Source organism: Pipistrellus hanaki, assembly GCF_964339955.1.
Source record: "Pipistrellus hanaki genome assembly, chromosome: 3".
Taxonomy (NCBI): domain Eukaryota; kingdom Metazoa; phylum Chordata; class Mammalia; order Chiroptera; family Vespertilionidae; genus Pipistrellus; species Pipistrellus hanaki.
In genome coordinates, this window is record NC_140505.1 from 185,384,576 (window position 1) to 185,404,034 (window position 19,459).

A 19,459-nucleotide genomic window follows, 5' to 3' on the forward strand; every position below is an offset into this window, starting at 1 on the left:
AGAGAGGAGGGGGAGAGGTAGAGAAACATCAATGATGAGAGCGAATCATCGATCAGGTGCCTCCTTCACGCGCCCCCTCCCCCCCCCCCCCCCCCCCCCCCCCCGCGTGGATTGAGCCTGCAACCGGGGCACCTCCTGGTTCATAGGCTGACACTCTACCACTGAGCCACACTGGCCAGGCATGGCCTCACCCTTTTAGAGGTTGCTCTGGCGACTCCGAGTAAGATGGACTGGAGGGAGAGGCTGGAGGCAGGGAGGTGGGTGTGGGCGGCTGCAGCCATACAAGCTCTGGGAGATGCTGAGGGAGGAGGGGAGGACTGACAGAGGGTGAGGTGGACGCTGGCTCACATATCCCCTGACCGGGGCCTGGGAGGCGGGGAGCTGAGCCCAGGGCCCAGGCCACTCCCGCACCCTCCCCGCCGCCAGGGCCGCGCATGCTGCCTCCCAGGGGCTCTCTGGGTGCTCGTTCCGTTAATGAACGAGCGCCGTTTAATTAGTCCGACGCCGTCGGGGCGATTGTGGAGCAGCGCGGGAGGGGACCCTCCTCTGGAGCAAAGAAGCATTAGGAGGCTGTGACGAACTCGGTTTCCCTTTTCAGCAATTAATGCAAACGTCTCCGGACTTATTCCTGCAGGCCTTCGGAGGGGCCCGGGAGATAGTTCATTTCTAAGGCCAGAGCCTCATCTTACCCGTAGTTAAAAGCGGTCGCTAGCACACAGGCAGGTCTGAAGCAGGTTTGGAATCTGGGACACGTTCCTCCCACAGGAGCCGTGGGACAGGGCTGGCTGGGCATGCAGGACGCGCCTGGGGCCCACCGCTCTGCAGGATTCCCAAGCCCACTCCTCTCCGTGGCCATGTTCCTGATCTCAGGAGCTTTCTGGAGAGGGGGGCAGACCGTGGCAGGGACACACCAGTTACACTCACACTGTTAGACTGCATCCCAGGAAATCCAGGCAGGCTTCCTGGAGGAGGAGGCGCTATTGCTGAGACACCCTTCCCCTCCTCTCTGTATTCGCCCAGGGATGGCCCTAGCCTCACACACAGGTATATGGGAGTAGCGATTGTGTGCATGGACCCTGGGGCCCTGGGGGCTGGCTTTGCATCTCCAGCCCACTCTAGTGTTAGTGACGTGACCCTGGGCAAGGTATTCCGCCTCTCGGCATGTTTCTTTCTCATCCTGAAGAATGGGGGTAAAAGAGAGCTTACGGACCGGCGGGTGGATGCGGGGACTAATGAATGTGAAATGCTTGGATCCGGCTGCTGACAGTGAGGCTGCCCAAGCATTTATCATTGTCTGTGCCCTGCACTGGGCACCTGCCCTCCGGGAGGTCCTGTGGGGGTGGCAGCCATGGACACAGAGCCCTGGCCCTCAGGCTGGCCCTTTAACTGGGGCCTGCTGGCCCGCACCCCAACCCTTCCCAGGCCTTGCAGCCTCCTCCGACCCTCACCACCCTCCCTCCTGCCCCCCGAGCCCGCCCCGCACCAGGGCCCAGTCCAGCCCACCTGCCGTCTCCACAGGTGGGCAACCTGGGCCTCCTCTTCATGCTGCTCTTCTTCATCTACGCCGCCCTGGGCGTGGAGCTCTTCGGGAAGCTGGGTGAGTGGGGCAGCCCGGGGGTGGGGGGTGGGAAGGAGAAGGGCCTTTGGGGGGAGGCCTGAGAGCCCCCTGAGACGGTCATGTCAGAGTCTTTTTAAAAATATATATTTTGATTGATTTCATAGAGAAGGGAGAGGGTGAGAGAGAGAACCATCAGTGATGAGAGTCATGGATCGGCTGCCTCCTGCACGTCCCACACTGGGGGTTGAGCCCGCAACCTGAGCTTGTGCCCTGACCGGGAATTGAACCCTGACCTCCTGGTTGATAGGTCAACACTCACCCCCTGAGCCACGCCAGCGGGCACGTCAGGGTCTTGTATTGGGGAGAAGCCCCAACAGCAGGCCAAGGGGGTGTGGGGGGAAGGGAGGCCCTCCGCCATCCACACCCCTTCCTGCGTGAGGAGGAGCTTTTGGGAGAGCCAGCCCGGGGCCTCCTGCACACCCCAGGCCTGTGCTGCAGGTGCCCATCTGAGCCCCAAGCTGTCTGACATCGGGGAATGCCCCCTCCGAGCCCACTGGCCAGTGCCCATCCCGGGCCAGGGCCACACAGGGCCAGCCCCAGAAAGCAGGGCTCCCCGGGGGCCGGCCCACCCCATCCTCTCCCTCTGGCACTGATACTTGGGATGGGGAGGAGCCAGGCTCACCTGGGCCTGAGCCCAGCCTGGGTGCCGCCTGCCTGAGCCCTGGTCTCCCCATGTGGGCAGGGCACGGGGCACCCCCCCCCCCCCAGGGCTGTAGTGGGGACTCCCAGGGGAGGCTGGCAGGCTCTGCAGCCGGCCGGCTGACCGCCTCTCCTTTCAGTCTGCAACGAGGACAACCCGTGCGAGGGCATGAGCCGGCACGCCACCTTCGAGAACTTCGGCATGGCTTTCCTCACGCTCTTCCAGGTCTCCACCGGCGACAACTGGAACGGCATCATGAAGGTACTGGGGCAGACTGGGCTGTGTGCGAGAGCCAGGGTGCTCCGGCCCTCTGCCTGCCCAGCGCCCATTGTACACGGGAGGGGGTGAGGGCGAGGCCCCAAGCAGCCAGGGACCTGCCTGGGGCCCAGGAGCACAGGGAGGTGCAGGTGAGGCCAGGGGGGCTCTCTGTCCGCCCCTAATGCTCAGGTGTTATGGGACATGACTCCCCCGAGGGCCAGAGGGGACTGGGGGCCCAGAGCCTGGGGCAGGGGCTGCGGTCACTGCTCCTCCATATGCCAGGCCCTGGCGTTCCCTGCCCTGCCCAGCACCCCACGGAGGCCCCTGGCTCCGGCCCGGGGTGGGCAGGGCGGGCTCCGGGAGACAGGGGAGGCCTGAGCCGAGACCCCAGTCCTCACGCCCGCCCGCCCGCCCGCCCGCAGGACACGCTGCGGGACTGCACGCACGACGAGCGCAGCTGCCTGAGCAGCCTGCAGTTCGTGTCGCCGCTCTACTTCGTCAGCTTCGTGCTCACCGCCCAGTTCGTGCTCATCAACGTGGTGGTGGCCGTGCTCATGAAGCACCTGGACGACAGCAACAAGGAGGCCCAGGAGGACGCCGAGATGGACGCCGAGCTGGAGCTGGAGATGGCGCAGGGCCTGGGGCCCGGCCCGCGGCCGCCCGTCGGAGGGGGAGACCCGGAGGGGCCCCTGTGCCCCCACTGCTACTCTCCGGCCCAGGTGGGCAGGGACTCCCGCCCTTTGGGGACCCCCTGCTCAGCTCTGAGGGACCCCGTGACGAGGGGCGGGCCCAGGCCTCAGGTGTCACAGGCGCAGAGGACCAGGGCAGCTGTGCCCCGCCCCCGCAGGCCCCACCCGTGATAATCCCGCCGTCCCCACCCGCCCTGTCCGCCTAGGAGAACCTGTGGCTGGACAGCGTCTCTTTAATCATCAAGGACTCGGTGGAGGGGGAGCTGACCATCATCGACAACCTGTCGGGGTCCGTCTTCCACCACTACGCCTCCCCGGCCGGCTGCCGGGGCTGCCACGACAGGCAGGAGGTGAGAGCCCGGCCCTGGGCGGACCCTGCCCTGACCAGCACGCTGGCAGCCTCCGGGGCCACTTGGTCTGGGGGCCAGCCAGTGGGCCAGCTTAGGAGCTCCCTGCTCCCGGCAAGTCCCCCACCCTGGGCCCCGCCCGGGCCTGGCACTTCACTGAATGTGATGCCACTGTGTCTCCCACCCCCGCCCCCATCCCCATTCCCATCCCCATTCCCTTCCCCATCCCCATCCCCATCTCCCTCCCCATCCCCATCCCCTTCCCCATCCCTGGGTTGGCATGCCATCCATGCTCACCAGACCTCTGAGCCTCTCAGACCACCATCCTGTGTCCCTCTGGGGGACCGGCCATGCCAGTCCCCGCCCCACGGGTGACCCGAGGCCGCCACCTCTCCCCGCAGGTGCAGCTGGCCGAGACGGAAGCCTTCTCCCTGAACTCAGACAAGTCCTCGTCCATCCTGCTGGGCGATGACCTGAGTCTCGAGGACCCCCCAGCCTGCCCTCTCCGCCCTACGGACAGCAAGGTGAGCAGCCCTGTGGGCTCCTGGGCAGCTTTTGTGCACCAGGCTCTCAGCTCTTGTGGGTCAGAGGAGGGCGGCGGGGCTCAGAGAGGTGGAGAGATTCACCTGAAGTCACACAGCAGCCAACCTCAGCCAGGGCCCCACGCACAGCATCCGGCGGCCCCGGCTGCTCCTTGTTGCCTTGGTTACTTGTTATCCAAGTAAAGGGGACCCTCGGCTGCCCTCAGGGACCTCAGTGTCAAGAGGGGAGCGAGCCGTGACCTGCCGGGGACATCAGAGAGGCTTCCTGGAGGTGGGGCCCTTCCCCCTGGGTTTGGAAGGTGCAGATGGCCGGCCGGGTGGACAGGGGGCGGACAGGGCCGTCCCAGGCGTGGGGAGCGGTCCCGGCAGAGCACCGCGGCCGAGGCAGGAAGGCAGTGCTGTGGGCCTGGCCCAGCTCCTCCTCCACCGTCCTTCTAACCCGTCTGCCTCCGTCCTGACCCGTCTGCCTCCGTCCTAACCCCTCTGCTTCCGTCCTAACCGTCTGCCTCCGTCCTAACCGTCTGCCTCCGTCCTAACCGTCTGCCTCCGTCCTAACCGTCTGCCTCCGTCTTAACCGTCTGCCTCCGTCCTAACCCCTCTGCCTCCGTCCTAACACCTCTGCCTCCGTCCTAACCGTCTGCCTCCCTCCGTCCTAACCGTCTGCCTCCGTCCTGACCCGTCTGCCTCCGTCCTAACCCCTCTGCTTCCGTCCTAACCGTCTGCCTCCGTCCTAACCGTCTGCCTCCGTCCTAACCGTCTGCCTCCGTCCTAACCGTCTGCCTCCGTCTTAACCGTCTGCCTCCGTCCTAACCCCTCTGCCTCCGTCCTAACACCTCTGCCTCCGTCCTAACCGTCTGCCTCCCTCCGTCCTAACCGTCTGCCTCCGTCTTAACTATCTGCCTCCGTCCTAACCCCTCTGCCTCCGTCCTAACACCTCTGCCTCCGTCCTAACCGTCTGCCTCCCTCCGTCCTAACCGTCTGCCTCCGTCCTGACCTGTCTGCCTCCGTCCTGACCCGTCTGCCTCTGTCCTAACCGTCTGCCTCCGTCCTAACCCGTCTGCCTCCGTCCTAACCCGTCTGCCTCTGTCCTAACCGTCTGCCTCCGTCCTAACCGTCTGCCTCCGTCCTAACTGTCTGCCTCCGTCCTAACCCCTCTGCCTCCGTCCTAACCGTCTGCCTCCGTCCTAACTGTCTGCCTCCGTCCTGACCCCTCTGCCTCCGTCCTAACCCTCTGCCTCTGTCCTGTCTGCCTTCGTCCTGACCCCTCTGCCTCCGTCCTAACCCCTCTGCCTCCGTCCTAACCCTCTGCCTCCGTCCTAACCCGTCTGCCTCCGTCCTAACCCCTCTGCCTCTGTCCTAACCGTCTGCCTCTGTCCTAACCGTCTGCCTCCGTCCTAACCCGTCTGCCTCTGTCCTAACCGTCTGCCTCCGTCCTAACCCCTCTGCCTCCGTCCTAACCGTCTGCCTCCGTCCTAACTGTCTGCCTCCGTCCTGACCCCTCTGCCTCCGTCCTAACCCCTCTGCTTCCGTCCTAACCGTCTGCCTCCGTCCTAACCGTCTGCCTCCGTCCTAACCGTCTGCCTCCGTCCTAACCGTCTGCCTCCGTCCTAACCGTCTGCCTCCGTCTTAACTGTCTGCCTCCGTCCTAACCCCTCTGCCTCCGTCCTAACACCTCTGCCTCCGTCCTAACCGTCTGCCTCCCTCCGTCCTAACCGTCTGCCTCCGTCCTGACCTGTCTGCCTCCGTCCTGACCCGTCTGCCTCTGTCCTAACCGTCTGCCTCCGTCCTAACCCGTCTGCCTCCGTCCTAACCCGTCTGCCTCTGTCCTAACCGTCTGCCTCCGTCCTAACCGTCTGCCTCCGTCCTAACTGTCTGCCTCCGTCCTAACCCCTCTGCCTCCGTCCTAACCGTCTGCCTCCGTCCTAACTGTCTGCCTCCGTCCTGACCCCTCTGCCTCCGTCCTAACCCTCTGCCTCTGTCCTAACTGTCTGCCTTCGTCCTAACCCCTCTGCCTCCGTCCTAACCCTCTGCCTCCGTCCTAACCCGTCTGCCTCCGTCCTAACCGTCTGCCTCCGTCCTAACAATCTGCCTCCGTCCTAACCGTCTGCCTCCGTCCTAACTCTCTGCCTCCGTCCTAACCGTCTGCCTCCGTCCTAACCGTCTGCCTCCGTTCCCCGCAGGGTGAGCCGGACCCGGCCGAGCCCGTCCGCGTGGGGGACCTGGGCGAGTGCTTCTTCCCCTTGTCCAACACGGCCGTCTCCGCGGGCCCGGAGAGCCTCCTGTGCGAGATGGAGGCGGTCCCGTTCAGCCCCGTCCGCTCCTGGCTGGACGAGGGCGGCCAAGGTGAGGGACGGGTCGGCCCCAGCAGCTCCCCGCAGCCCTGGTCTCAGTGGCCGCCTCGAGGCAGCTGGCTGAGTTCCTCCCTCAGTTCCCCCCCCTGCCCCTCCCCAGGCTATTCTATAGAGTCAAGAGAGAATTATAATAGATAAATAACTGACCATCAAAGCTAGGAACCCCAGGTCCGACACAACAACGGTAAAAGATCGAGGGTCAACTGCTACTTAGAGATGAGATAAAAATTATACCCAAGGCCCGGCCAGGTGGCTCAATTGGTTGGAGTGTTGTCACCCCATACGCCAAAAGGTTGCGGGTTCGATCCCGGTCAGGGCACGTGCCTAGCGAGGTTGTGGGTTCGGTTCCTGGCTGAGGCCCCTGCGGGAGGCAGCCCTTTTGTCAAAGGTCCTGACATGGACCCACCAGCCCTGCCCTTGGCATCCCGTGTTTGTGCTGCGGGCTCCGGGCTCAGCTGTGGGCACCGGGACAGAGCACTGAGCTGGCCTGTCCCTCACGGGGGCCCACTGTCACCCTGAGTCCTCTCGGAGGGGGACAGGAGCCTGGGCTCCCGGCGGGGGCTGAGGAGGGGTTCAGAGAGACCCGCCCAGCAGAAGAGGGGCCCCCAAGACCCCGAGCTCACCTCAGCGCTCTTCCGGGAGGCCTGACACTGAGCGCCTCCCAGGAGCTGGAGGAGGAGTGGTTTTCCCCGAGGACTCACCCTAAAACCAGTGGCTTCTGGGCTGGGCTTGGCTTCGTGGGTGCTGAGACCCCAGACTTCCTGGACCACAAGCCAGGGCACAGCACCCGAGGACCATCCTCACTTCCCTTTAGTTACCCCTTCGCCTGCCTTTTTCTTCAATAATAAGATGGCGTAGAAGTCCCTGCACCTGGGATGTGCAAGCTGCCCGGCCACCGTGGTTACATACTCCCCAGTTCATTCATTCCTCACCCCCCTTGGCACTGGCAGAGGGGGCTGTGGGCAGAGGCCACTGCCAGCCCCGCCGCCCCGCCCGCATGCTCCCGTCCCCCTGCCCGGCCCCTCTCCAGCTCCAGGGGAGCGGCCCAGGTGGGCCCAGCAGCTTTTGTCTGCTCAGCCCGTGCAGTGCCGTGCCCACCTGCTGCTGTCCCAGAGGGTCCAGCCGGGCCTGGGGGTGGCGCTCAGAACCTCTGCTGTGCCCCTGGGACTGGGCTGCCTCTGATCTTACAGCCTCCTCTCCACCCCTCAGGCAGGATCCAGGGTCCTTGTGCCGAGTCCACTGGGCCCCGTGCCTGTGCCTATGCCTGTGCCTGTCCTCCCGGGAGGCACACGGGCAGGCTCACTGTGGGGACACTGAGGCTCGGAGAGGGGGCTTGGCCCAGAGTCGCACACCCTCAGGGGCCTGCCAGCCTGAGCCGGCCCCCCAGCTCCCTCTCCTCCCTCCCTAGCGGCCCCTTCCAGCCCCTTCTCCCCGGAGGCCGCCAGCCCGCTGCTGCCCATGCCCGCCGAGTTCTTCCACCCCGCCGTGTCCTCCGGCCAGAAGGGGCAGGAGAAGGGCGCCGGGGCCGGGGCCCTCCCCAAGATCGCCCTGCAGGGCTCCTGGGCATCCCTGCGGTCACCCAGCGTCAACTGCACCCTCCTCCGGCAGGTAAGGCGGCCCCCCCAGGGCTCGCAGTGTGGTGGAGGCGGGGCTGGGCCCGGGGCCCCTCCAGGCATCGGTTCCCTCAGGAGCTGGCGAGGCGGCTCCAGGGTGCGGGTCCCTGCCCTGGGCTCACATGGGGTTCAGAGTGTGCGACATGGGGTTCAGGCGGTGCGGGAGGAGACGGAATGCCGTGATCAGTGGGTAAAGCGTCTATAGTCTGTTTGGTAGTGACACACACCGAGGGGGACGTTGCACAGGAGAGGGGTCTGTGGCGGGAGCAGGGGCTGGGAGTCAGGTGGGGGTCCGGGAGGGCCCTGAGGTGGGGGCACAGGGGTGCGGGGTGGAGGGGTGGAGCACGGGGTGGGGGGTGTGGGGAGATGGGAGCTCGGGGGTCTCTGGGATGGGCTTTCCAGGCAGCACGTGAGTGGAGTGGGGGGTGGGGGGCGGTGGTGGGAAGTGCTGTCTGGAGGGGCGGGCAGGACCCTCAGGCCAGAGTCTGACCGGGTCTGAGCAGGCCATGGGGCTGCCGCTGGGGCCCAGAGAACGGGTGGGGAGAGCCACCTAGAAGCTCAGGGGGGCAGTGGCGGGAGGGGAGCAGCAGGGGTGCTGGGTGTGCGGGGAGGGCTGTGCCCGCCTGTCCCTGAGGTGGGCAGGCTGCTGGAGGAGCGGGGTGGGGGCACACGGGCCGGTCCCCACCCCCCGGGTCTCCCCCAGGCCACCGGGAGCGACACTTCGCTGGAGGCCAGCCGCAGCAGCTCGGCGGGCAGCCTGCAGACCACGCTGGAGGACAGCCTGACCCTGAGCGACAGCCCCCGGCGCGCCCTGGGGCCGCCCGCCCCCGCCCCGGGCCCGCGGGCCGGCCTGTCCCCCGCCTCCCGCCGCGGGAGCCTGCGGGGCCGCGGCCCGGCCGGCCGGCGCGGGCTGGGGTTGCACCAGCGCAGCCACAGCAGCGGCGGCTCCACCAGCCCGGGCTGCACGCACCACGACTCCATGGACCCCTCGGACGAGGAGGGCGCGGGGGGCCGGGGCGCGGGCGGCGGGGGCGGGGGCAGCGAGCACTCGGAGACGCTCAGCAGCCTCTCGCTCACCTCGCTCTTCTGCCCGCCTCCCGCGCCCGCGGGGCTGCCGTCCGCCCGGAGGTTCAGCAGCACCAGCAGCCTGGCCGCCGGCCCCACCGGCCGCCCCCGCGGCTCCGGGCCCCTCGGCGGCCTGGCCCGGAGCCCCTCCTGGGCCGCCGATCACGGCAAGGACACACGGGGCCCGGCCCGGCCCCCCGGGGAGCTGCAGCCCGCCGACGCCGCCAGCAAGAGGAAGAGATGAGGGCCGCGGGGCCCGGCCCTCCGTCTCACCGTTACCTCAGGAGCCAGGGGCAGACAGCCGTACTGGTCCCAGCCTGGACTCCGCAGGGGCCCCCAGTGTCCGGCCGCCCGGTGCCCGGCCACCCAGCGCCACGGAGCCGGTCCGGGTGGGCTGCGGCCCAGGCAGAGCCCGCACTCGGCCTGCCGGCGGCCCTCCCCGTGCAGACACCTGTATATATATATATGCACATATATAGAGAGACAGACATATATATATATATTTATTTTTTTTACCGAGAGCATATGACTTCCAGAAAGTGCTAAACATGCAGGCTGGGGCCCAGGCAGAGCTTTTGGCCTGGTGCTTCGGACTCAGGCCGGACCCGCCCTGGGCCGACGGTCCTGCTGGGGCACCAGCACCCCTACTCTTTGGTGTCTCCCCAGGGTTTGGGGTAGCGTGGAGAGGGCGCTCAGGCCTCTGAGGGCCCCACAGCCCGGGAGACAGGCTCAGAAAAAAAAGCAGTGTCATTCAGGGTGCGTTTTTTTTTTTTCTTTCAAGAAGAAATGCTGCTAAGACCCCGCCCCCGCCCCCTCCCCCGTAGTGGGGTGTCTCTGTCTTGTTGTTCCTGACTGTCTAGTTGTGTCAACAGTCTTGTAGGTACCCACCCGGAGTCCGCAGACGCGTAGTAAACCAGTTAGATGTGTTTCTTTAGAAAAATCAGGGGTGATCGTTGTATTTCCTTAGGGCTGGGGTGGGGGTGGCAAGCAACTCCCAGGCTGGCACAGGGGGCTCTGAGCCGGGTGAGGCCCCTGCCCCAGCGGGCACTTCCTGGTCTTGCCCCCCCCCCGGGAAGCCGAGGGCAGGTGTGGAGGCAGCAGGAGACAGGACAGCCCCTGAGATGCTGGCAAGGTCAAGGGTGCCCCTGGCCTGTGCTGGCCGTGGCCTTTTACCCTCCCGGTGGGAGCAGGTGTGGGCACCTGCCTGGGCCCTGGGACCACCCCCTCTTCACACCCTGTCACCTGGAGCCAGCCCACACACACCTATTCCATTTTCCCACCTTCCCAAGCTGCAGAGCGGGTTTCACTACAGCAATGCTTCTGGCGCAGTTTGTAGATGGGCATTTTAATGCATTTATTTCAGTACTTACTAGGAAGTCAGCAGTAACTGAGCCCTGGGCTTCACAGACATATTGCTTAGGTCCAGGCTAAGCTTTTAAAAGTGAGTGGACAGACAGGCCAGTCTAAGGGAGATGGGGAAGGTGGTGGCCGTCGGGGGTGGGACACGCTGCATTTCAGCAATAACCAGGCCTCTTCCCTCTGAAATCTCAGATGGTGTGGCTGGGCCTGCCTGGGGGCCTGTCCTGTCCCAAACCCGGACCTTGAAGAACGTGGCTCAGGCCGGGCTGGCAGGTGGTGTTTGGGGGGGTAGCTGCTCAGACAGGCTCCGGGTGTCTCCCAGACTGGCTCAGGGACCCCAGGGCCGGGGCACTGTAGCAAAGGAAGGAGGTAATGAGCGGCGTAAGCTCAGGGGCCTGCAAAGCCCTTCCCCTCGTAGTTCGTGGTGGGGGTGGGGAAGGTGGCTAGGCCCACTCTACAGGTGAGGAAACTGAGGCCTGGAGGGGCTGAGGGGCCGACTCAGAACCCCTCAGGGCCCTGGCAGCAGAGGCTGGGGCACCCCAGGGCCAGCACCAAAGTACCTGGAATGGGAAGAACTGGCCTGAGTTCAGAGAGGGCGGGAAGGGAAGGCAGAGCTGGCGGGGCCTCTGTCGGTGCCGGTGCCGTGGAGCCGTGCGGCAAGGCAGGTAGACCTGGACTGGGCCCTGCTCCGCCGAGCGCTCCCTCCTCACCCCACTGTGCGGACGGCAGGCCGCGGTGAGGGTGCGGGACGGCAGGCTCCAGGGTGAGGGCTTAGCCGGGCCGGGCTCTCCCTCCTGGTCTTGCTCTGCCCGGGGGTGGCCCATCCCTGCAGGGGGGAGCCGGGCACAGATCCAAGCCGCTGCTCCAGAGCTCCGGGCCGCCTCCCCTGCTGTGCTGACGGGTTCATGCGGGGGCAGGAGAGGGGCAGGCAGGCCTGTCTGGCTCTGGGCGCCCTCCCCACCCACACTGCGGGGGGCGGGGCAGGAGGGGAGGTCAGAGGCAGCAGCACACGCATTGCTCAGCGTGCTCCCCGAGGGGCCCGCGCGCCGGAGCCTGGCGGAGGGGCAGTGGGTTAAGTCATGGCTGACTTGGCTTGGGGGACCGCACGGACACTGGTCACCCCATTTAACAGGCACGTGGCCCGGAGCAGAGCGCACACACAGGGAAGGGGCACCAGAGAGCAGAGCGTGTGCCAGGGTGGGACTAGCTGAGCCGAGAGGAGAGACAGATGCTTCACCCGGGGGAGCCGGAAGCGGGTCTGGTCCCAGAGGCCCCGTGAGGTTCCCGGCCTGGGGGCTGCGCTGTGATTGGCCGGCCAGGACTGGCTGCAGCGGGGAGGGTTAGGCGATGGCCCCTGGGCCCTTCCTGATCCTACGGCCCCTCCGTCACAAAAGCACAAACTTACCCTCGCCCCACAGGCCTGGCCCTGGGTGAGCGGGGCGCAGGGTGGCGCCCCCCGCGCTGTCTGTGTGGGGGGCTCCGCAGGGTGGGGGCTGGCAGGCACCTGGTGTCCGCACAGAGGGACCCACGACCAGCCAGGGGGGTGGCCCACCCCCGTCCAAGCCTCTGCCTGCCGCCCGCCCTCCGGCACCAGGCAGCACCCACAAGACGCCGTGTGCACAGTGCCCGTCTGTCTGCCGTCTCCCCTTCGGGTCCTCTCCCTGGACCCCTTCGTCCAGGGTCCCCTTTGCTGCATTGTGTAAGGGCTTGGGGTCTTAGAAGCCGCTACACATACTCTTTCTGTCTTTGTGCAATAATAATCAGTGTTTCCGGCGGGGCCGGGGGGAGCTGGGGCCCGAGGGGGAGGCGAGGCCTCCTCCTCCGGGAAGCCCTCAGCCTGGCTCCGCTGCTGTGACCACTGCGCTCCCAGTCGCTGTACAGTTTCTATGGTGTGAATGACCCTCCCCCCTACCTGTTGAGGGCGCTGGTCCCCGCTGGCCCAGACGGCCTGGGCACAGAGAAACCGCGTGGCAGCTGCCGCCAGCGCCGTTCTGAATAAAACCCAGAAGCCTATTTCAGAATGCCTCTGCGTCCGTGCTGCTCTCTCGGCAGGTGGGTGTTGAGCTGGGGTGGGCGGGGAAGGTTCCCCGGAGGTGGGGTCCCCCATCGAGCCCAGGCTGGGGCCTGGGGTGTCTGGGACCTGGGGAAGGGCCCCATGGCAGGGACCTCTCAGGGCCGGGGGATGGGTCAGGGCCTGCGGGGCCAGGGAGGAGGCAGGGCCCAGCTCTCACGCTCTGGTTCGGTCGCTAAGATGCTGGACCTGGGTGAGGGGTCACACGGGAATCATGGCCTCCTATATTTGGCACTGCTTCCTGAATTCGTATTATGGATATTGTCAGGACTCTCTCGGCTGCAAATGACAAAAAATAAAAATAAGATAAAATTAAAAAAAAAAAAAAAAACCAACTCAAAGGAGCTTAAGAATAAAAGAAAGGGGCCCTAACTGGTTTGGCTCAGTGGATAGAGCGTCGGCCTGCGGACTGAAGGGTCCCAGGTTGGATTCCGGTCAAGGGCATGTACTTTGACTGCAGGTACATCCCCAGTGCAGGAGGCAGCTGATCGATATTTCTAACTCTCTCTCCCTTGCTCTCTGTAAAAAATCAAAATATATTAAAATAAGAAGAATAAAAGAAAGGGCAAAGCAAGAAAAGGAAGGGAGGGGGGAAAGAAACAAGGCTGTGACTTGGTAGCTAAGAGCCCTGAGGCAGTCTGGCTTCAGGTCCAGGTGGGCCAAGGGCTCCTGCTGACACTCAGGGCACAGTCTTTCCCCGCCTCCTAACGCTCCTCCCTTCTGTGCTGGCTTCCCTCCTCTCCTGTGCCACGGCAGCCCCGGCTTCAGGCCTGCCCACCAGTCCCCACGAGAACAAGAGCTTCTCTCCTGACGGTCAGGCCAAGCTGGTGGCATCAGCCATGCTCTGCCGGCCCGGCCTGACCTCGGGGGCCCAGGCCTTGCAGCCCCCTCACTGTGTCTGGGCACCCCGTTCACTCTCTCTGTCCCAGCCCTGTGTGAATACCTCCGTGGCCCCGAAGGCCTGAGCCTGGCCCCCGTGGCCTGTACCCCAGGCCCACGCTAGCCTCCCCTGCTCCCTTTCTCCCGTCCCCCCGGCTAATGTTTCATGGTCCCTTCCGCTCGCAGCTCAAATGTCACTTCCTCCAGGCAGCCTTCCCAGCTTCCCATGGCTTTGTCTGTCTCCTGACTGAGTCCTGGAGCCCCAGGGTCCCTTGTCCCAGCCCAGGGCCTAGTGCAGTGCTGAGCCTCAACACGAGTCAGTGATGGGTCTGCGTTTTGGAAGCCAAAGGGATGGATTTTCAAAATCAATGGAGCCTCTCTCCCCGCTTTATCTACTCGAGGACACGGAGGCCCAGAGAGGGGGCACTGTGCTCGCAGGCCACACAGGAAGGGGTGCTGGGGTGACGGGGGCCCACACCGCCCCCCCAGGGTTGGGGAGTGAGCGCCCAGCTCTCCAGCTGCAGTCACTGCCCCTGAGGTGCCACCTCCTTTGTTTGGTCTCCCTCACCCGTTAATAATGGGATTAAAAGCAAGTTGCTGCCAACGGGAGTGACCGACTTTAAAACACACACACACACACACACACACACACACACACACCCAGGAACATTTAAAGAAAATGAAAAACTTGAGCCACTAGCACTTTTTATTTAAACCTGAATTCATGAATTTTAACCAAATAAACACTGGCATGTTCGGTATTAATATATGTACGATTATGCAAAACCGCTTTTATGGCTGTGACGAAAATTAGATTCTGACTCTGGGGTGGCATTCCAGGAGAGAGGCATCTTCCTGCTCCCAGCGCCGTGAACGCCGGTTGCTGTTGCCATGGTGACTGGGCTATCGTGGGAATCTGTGGACCAGAGGCTGGCTGGTCCTGTGGGGAGGGGCTGGGCTCAGCTCTGACCTTGAACCTCATAGGAGATGGGCAAGCCACCAGTGGGAGCAGGCGGGGTGGGCAAAACCAGCAGGTGCCCAGTGCCCAGAGGTCACCCACATCCTCTCGTGCTCCCTCCCCAGGGAGGCATCCCTTTCACTTTTTCAATAAACACTTGTTGAGCTCCTACTATGTGCTAGGCCTATGGTAGGTGCTGAGGATACAGCAGCAACAGGTGCCTGAGCTCATGAACCTGTATCTCAGAGGAGGAGACAGGTGATAAACAGCAAACAGACACGTGGGTTCCAGGCACATCAGAGCCTGGGAGTCCCAGAAGGCAATGGGGCAGGTGATGTGGGGGGTGACTCAGGGGAGGAGGGGGGAGGTCTGTTCACAGGGTGCTCAGGGAAGACCGCACGGGGGAGGGGTCATTTGAGCTGGGGCCTAAAGGACAAGAGGGAGACAGTCATGCAAAGGCATTGCGGCCTCTCAGAGCAGAGTTGCCAGATAAAATGGAACACGCCGTTAAATGTGCATTTCAGATAAACCACAGACACATTTTTTATGGTAAGTATGTCACATGTCATGTTTGGGACATGCACTAAGAAGTTACCCATGATTCGTCTGGAATTCACATTTTTATTGGCTAAATCTGGCCAGCCTGGGAGGGGAGGTGACTTGCCCAGGTTGCCAGCAGCACAGGAGGGCACACACTCGGCCCGTTCTCCTGGCCACCCCAACCTCTCTCACTCACTACTCTGCTGGAAACCGGCTGCCATGACCTCCGTCCCATGGAGATGCCCTCGGGACAAGGAATGGAAGGATGCCTCCTGCCCTGGGGGAGGAGGCCCTCAGGGCAACAACCATAGGGCAACGGATGCCACCAACATGAGCAGGTCTCCCTCAGCGGCCCAGCCAACACGCCGACTGCAGACTTGAGACCCCTCAAGCCAGAGGATTCAGTGGAGCCACGTCTGGCTCCCAACCCCCAGACACTGTGAAGCCCTAAGAGTCGTTGTTTTAAGCTGCCTAATTTTGGGGTGATTTGTTACGCAGCCACAGGTAACTGATACAAGTACATAAAACTGGACCGTGTTATGAAATCACGTCCTGTAGGAGGTAAGATTCCACAACAGGCAAGATGAGTGAGAAGAGTGCATGATGGGAAACCGTCAGAAGAGTGCCCTGGGAGGAGGGGCAGGGCTGAGCGAAAGAGGCCCGAGGGAATGTTCTGGAAGGAAGGCAGTGTCCTTTGAACTGACAGGGGCTTGTGTTTCACAGGCATAAGCATTTGTCAAAACTCAACAGCTGACTTTCAGGATTTGTGCATGTCATTCTATGTAAGTTTTATATACAAAACAGTAAACACTAAATTGTTCAGGGGAAATTGGACTGATGTAAAAAAAAAAAAAAATAAATGAGGTGGGCTGAAACCGGTTTGGCTCAGTGGATAGAGCATCTGCCTGTGGACTGAAAGGTCCCGGGTTCGATTCCTGTCAAGGGCATGTACCTTGGTTGCAGGCACATCCCCAGTAGGGGGTGTGCAAGAGGCAGCAGATCGATGATTCTCTTTCATCCATGTTTCTAACTCTCTATCCCTCTCTCTTCCTCTCTGTAAAAAATCAATAAGATATATTAAAAAAAAAAAAAAAAAAAAAAAAGGATTGATGGTTGGATATCGGTAAAGCAAGTGTTATGAAATGCGAAAGGTAGAAGTCCACCATTACGGGTATTCACTACAAATTCAACGTGGCTGTGTGTTTGAAATTTTCATAATGAAGTGTTGCGAAATCGCCTATTTTGCAGATGCAGAGTGCTTAATGGGAGGAGATTAGAATAATGGCCCTGTGGTCTGATAATTGTAATCAAGGTTTATTATGTGCTTAAGCCTCTGATGAGGCTCTTGCACACGTGTTGCCTCATTTCACCCTTAACGGCCAGCACACAAGGGAGCGGTGAGGCCTCCTCATTTACAGGTGGGGAAACTGAGGCATACGTGAGTCGATCCAGCCGTGTCATACGTCCAGAAAGCTGCAAAGCGGGGATTTCCCCAGGGACGAGTGCTCAGAGGGGTGAGCTGTGTCGGCCTGAGGGTGACATTCCCCTCTGTGCCTCAGTTTCCCCATCCCTGAAGCAGAGAGGCAACCTGCCCATGGGTGACGGACGTCGGGGACAACGGCTGCCCTTCTCCAGGGCCGAGTCTGTGCAGCTCCGCTACTGTCGCAGGGAGAGGCTGTGGAGCCTTAGGGGGCCCAGTCCCCCCCCCAGAGCAGGTGCAGTAGGTGGGGTGACCCCGCAGCATGGAGGCCCTGTCCTTCCTTGGAGGCTGGCCTCCTCTCTTCCAGGCCTGTGGCCCAGATGCCCTGCCAGGGGCTTCTGGGAACCTCCATCCCATGCATCCGGGCCCCCCTGCACATGTGTCAAACACAAGGCCCGCGGGCCAAATCCAGCCCGCCAGGCCTTGCAATGTGGCCCGCACCTCGCTGTCATCACTGCACTCCGCTGTCAGTTTATGACATTGTCAGTTTATGACTGTTCAGTAAACCATTCGGCCTGCGATTTAGGCTGGATTTTAGATTTTGGCCCCTTCTCTGATTGAGTTCGACACCACTAGAGAGGGACACATCACAGCCCCTCAGGCCCCCAGGGCCTCGCCCAGGCCTTCTCTTCCCCAGGAAAAAGGCCACTCCGTTCAGGCCTCCAGCCCTGCCCCCGACGGTGTCGATGGGACACAGGCCTGGCTCCCCGGTGAGAGCACCAGGCCCGGAAACACGCACTGGAAGCCCAGGGTCTGCCCGGGAGGAGCAGGAAGAGGACGGAGGAGAGCGAGGCCCATGACGCCCATGCTGTCCCCCACCCGACACCCCGCACCCACACAGTCACCTTCTCTGACCACCGTGGTCTGGGTGCTCCCAGCGTCCCTCCGAGGACCAGCAGGCCCACAGCCTCAAACGGCCACACACGGGAGGAGGGAGCGGCCATGCTGGCAGACCACCCACGCAGAACCAGCCCCAGCGACGTCAGGTGTTTGCGTGAGCAGCTCTCAAATAAAAAAGAGTTAAAGATGTTTCTAAAGAGAGAAGAATTGAGACCAGGGATGAGGAAACAAAGATGATGGGGAGAGAGAGAGATGGAAGAGAAGCAAGCAGACCCCTGGACGTGGACATGAAATAACTGAGGCATGAAGCTCTCTGGGTGGCTCAGCCGCGGACACACACAGTTCAGGGGGAATCAGGACCCAGAGGACGTGGCTGACGCTCTTGGCAGGAGGCACAAGGCAGGGCCGGGGAAGGAGACACAGGACACGAGAAACGGAGGTTAAACCACGAGAAGGTGGGAGGAGGAGGAAAATGCACATCTATTTGGAGTTCCACCGGGAGAGCAGAGTCATTATTCAAAGAGGCGGTGGCTGAGAGTTTTCTGGAACGGAGAAAGGTCATGAATCTCAGATCAGGGCGCACAGCTGATCCTTCGCAGGGGCAAAGGGTAAAGAAAACCGCCCCCACGTGGACCCCTCTCCGTGCACAGAAGAGAAGGTTTTACAAGGAGCCGGAGGGAAGAGGCAGAAGGACGGAAAGCAGACTCTCAGGCCGGGAGCCAGGAGGCCATATCATCAATAATAACAAATAAGGGACTTGTCCGCCTGGAATCGATACCAAGTGAAAACGTTTCTCAGGAACAAGATGGAGATGTCTCCAGACCCAGCCCGGACCATGCAGGTGCCAGCGCCCTCACGGGGCTGCTTCTAAAGAGAGGCGACCTGTTCCTCTCTCATCTGTGTTTCTAGCTCTCTATCCCTCTCCCTTCCTCTCTGTAAAAAATCAATAAAACATATTTTAAAAGCGAAATAAAGGGAGGCGGTCCTGAAGGAAGGAGGGCCCAGAGGCCAGAGCAGGGGTCTGAGTCGGCCGAGGTGCGGGGAACTCTCTACGTCCGCCAACGCGATGGCATAGTTCTAATTCTGTCTCCTCTGGGGGCTAAGCGAGGCAACGCTCAGCGAGGTTCTGGTATGTTCCATGGTGCCTAGTTTGATGCTTTTGGGAAAAACACGAAATATGAAATTCTTTGAAAAGCTGTTTTCTGCGTTGCCCGTGCCCAAGTGCGCATGTCCACCTGCGGGTGATCGTTCACCTGCGGGGTGACCGGACGCCTGGACGGGAGCCTGGAAAGCCGGAGGAGAGAATCCCCAGGATGTTGGCCGGAGGAGAGAATCCCCAGAATGTTGGCTCCTCGGGGCCTGTCTTCCTGGGCCCTGGCCCGGTGGTTCTCCAGCAGAGCACCTTGAGGGCTCCTCAGTCCCAGGCGCTGAGCTCCTGAGTCCCCGCAGCCGGAGAGTCTGCATTTCCAAGTCCCCAGGGGCTGCTGGGCCCCTGAGCATCATGGAGAACCATTACATTAGCCCGTGGTCAGCAAAAGGTGGCTCCTGAGCCACATGTGGCTCTTTGGCCCCTTGAGTGTGGCTCTTCCACAGAATACCACGGCCTGGGCCAGTCTATTCTGAAGAAGTTTAAAAAAATGTGGCTCTCCAAAGAAATTTCCATCGTTGTCCTGTTATATTTGGCTCCGTGGACTCATGAGTTTGCCGGCCACGGGGCTAAGGACCCCACGTCTCTCCCGTCCGGGCAGGGCTGGCCGCTCCTCCCGGAAGCCTTCCTTCCAGCACGCACACCTCATTAGGCAGGGACTGCGCTTCCCATCGTCTCCGCCTTTCACCATGACCTGCTCCGAGCGGAGCGGATGCTACATCACTTTTAGGTGAATGACTGACTTTCTAAGCCTTCAGGGGTATGTAGTGCGGCCAGTAGGTCTTTGAGTGGGGGTGGAGTCAGAGATACCTCCGGGCCCTGCACACACACACACACACACACACACACACACAATTTTCTCTTCACCAGAGTCAGCGTATCTCCTCGCCTCTCAGCCGGCCTTCTCGGTGCCCCCTGAGCATCAGGCCTGGCGCTGGATGGGGCCCAGCCTACTGACCTCTAAAAAGCGAGGTCACAGGCCCCAGGGTGCTTCTCCTACTTTCCTTCCTCCTCCGAACCCCCACACCGAAGGCCAGGTCCCTTAAGGACTGGTGTAGGGTC

The 19,459-nt window shown here is 62.4% G+C and overlaps 1 protein-coding gene across 3 annotated transcripts in view; it reads left to right on the top strand.

The window, feature by feature from the left end:
• The window catches only part of CACNA1I (calcium voltage-gated channel subunit alpha1 I), a 99,403-nt gene extending 88,719 nt beyond the window's left edge, over positions 1–10,684 (top strand). For 2 of the 3 annotated variants that reach the window (XM_084880007.1, XM_084880008.1), the window contains exons 30-37: positions 1,519–1,597; positions 2,398–2,519; positions 2,939–3,235; positions 3,412–3,555; positions 3,954–4,076; positions 6,275–6,437; positions 7,854–8,053; positions 8,762–10,684. In XM_084880007.1, coding sequence (XP_084736133.1) covers positions 1,519–1,597; positions 2,398–2,519; positions 2,939–3,235; positions 3,412–3,555; positions 3,954–4,076; positions 6,275–6,437; positions 7,854–8,053; positions 8,762–9,367 — 1,734 coding nt within the window. In that variant the 3' untranslated portion in view covers positions 9,368–10,684. The remainder of the gene's footprint in view (positions 1–1,518; positions 1,598–2,397; positions 2,520–2,938; positions 3,236–3,411; positions 3,556–3,953; positions 4,077–6,274; positions 6,438–7,853; positions 8,054–8,761) is intronic. The other variant, XM_084880009.1, reaches the window with a different exon arrangement.
• The last annotated feature ends 8,775 nt before the right edge of the window (positions 10,685–19,459 follow it).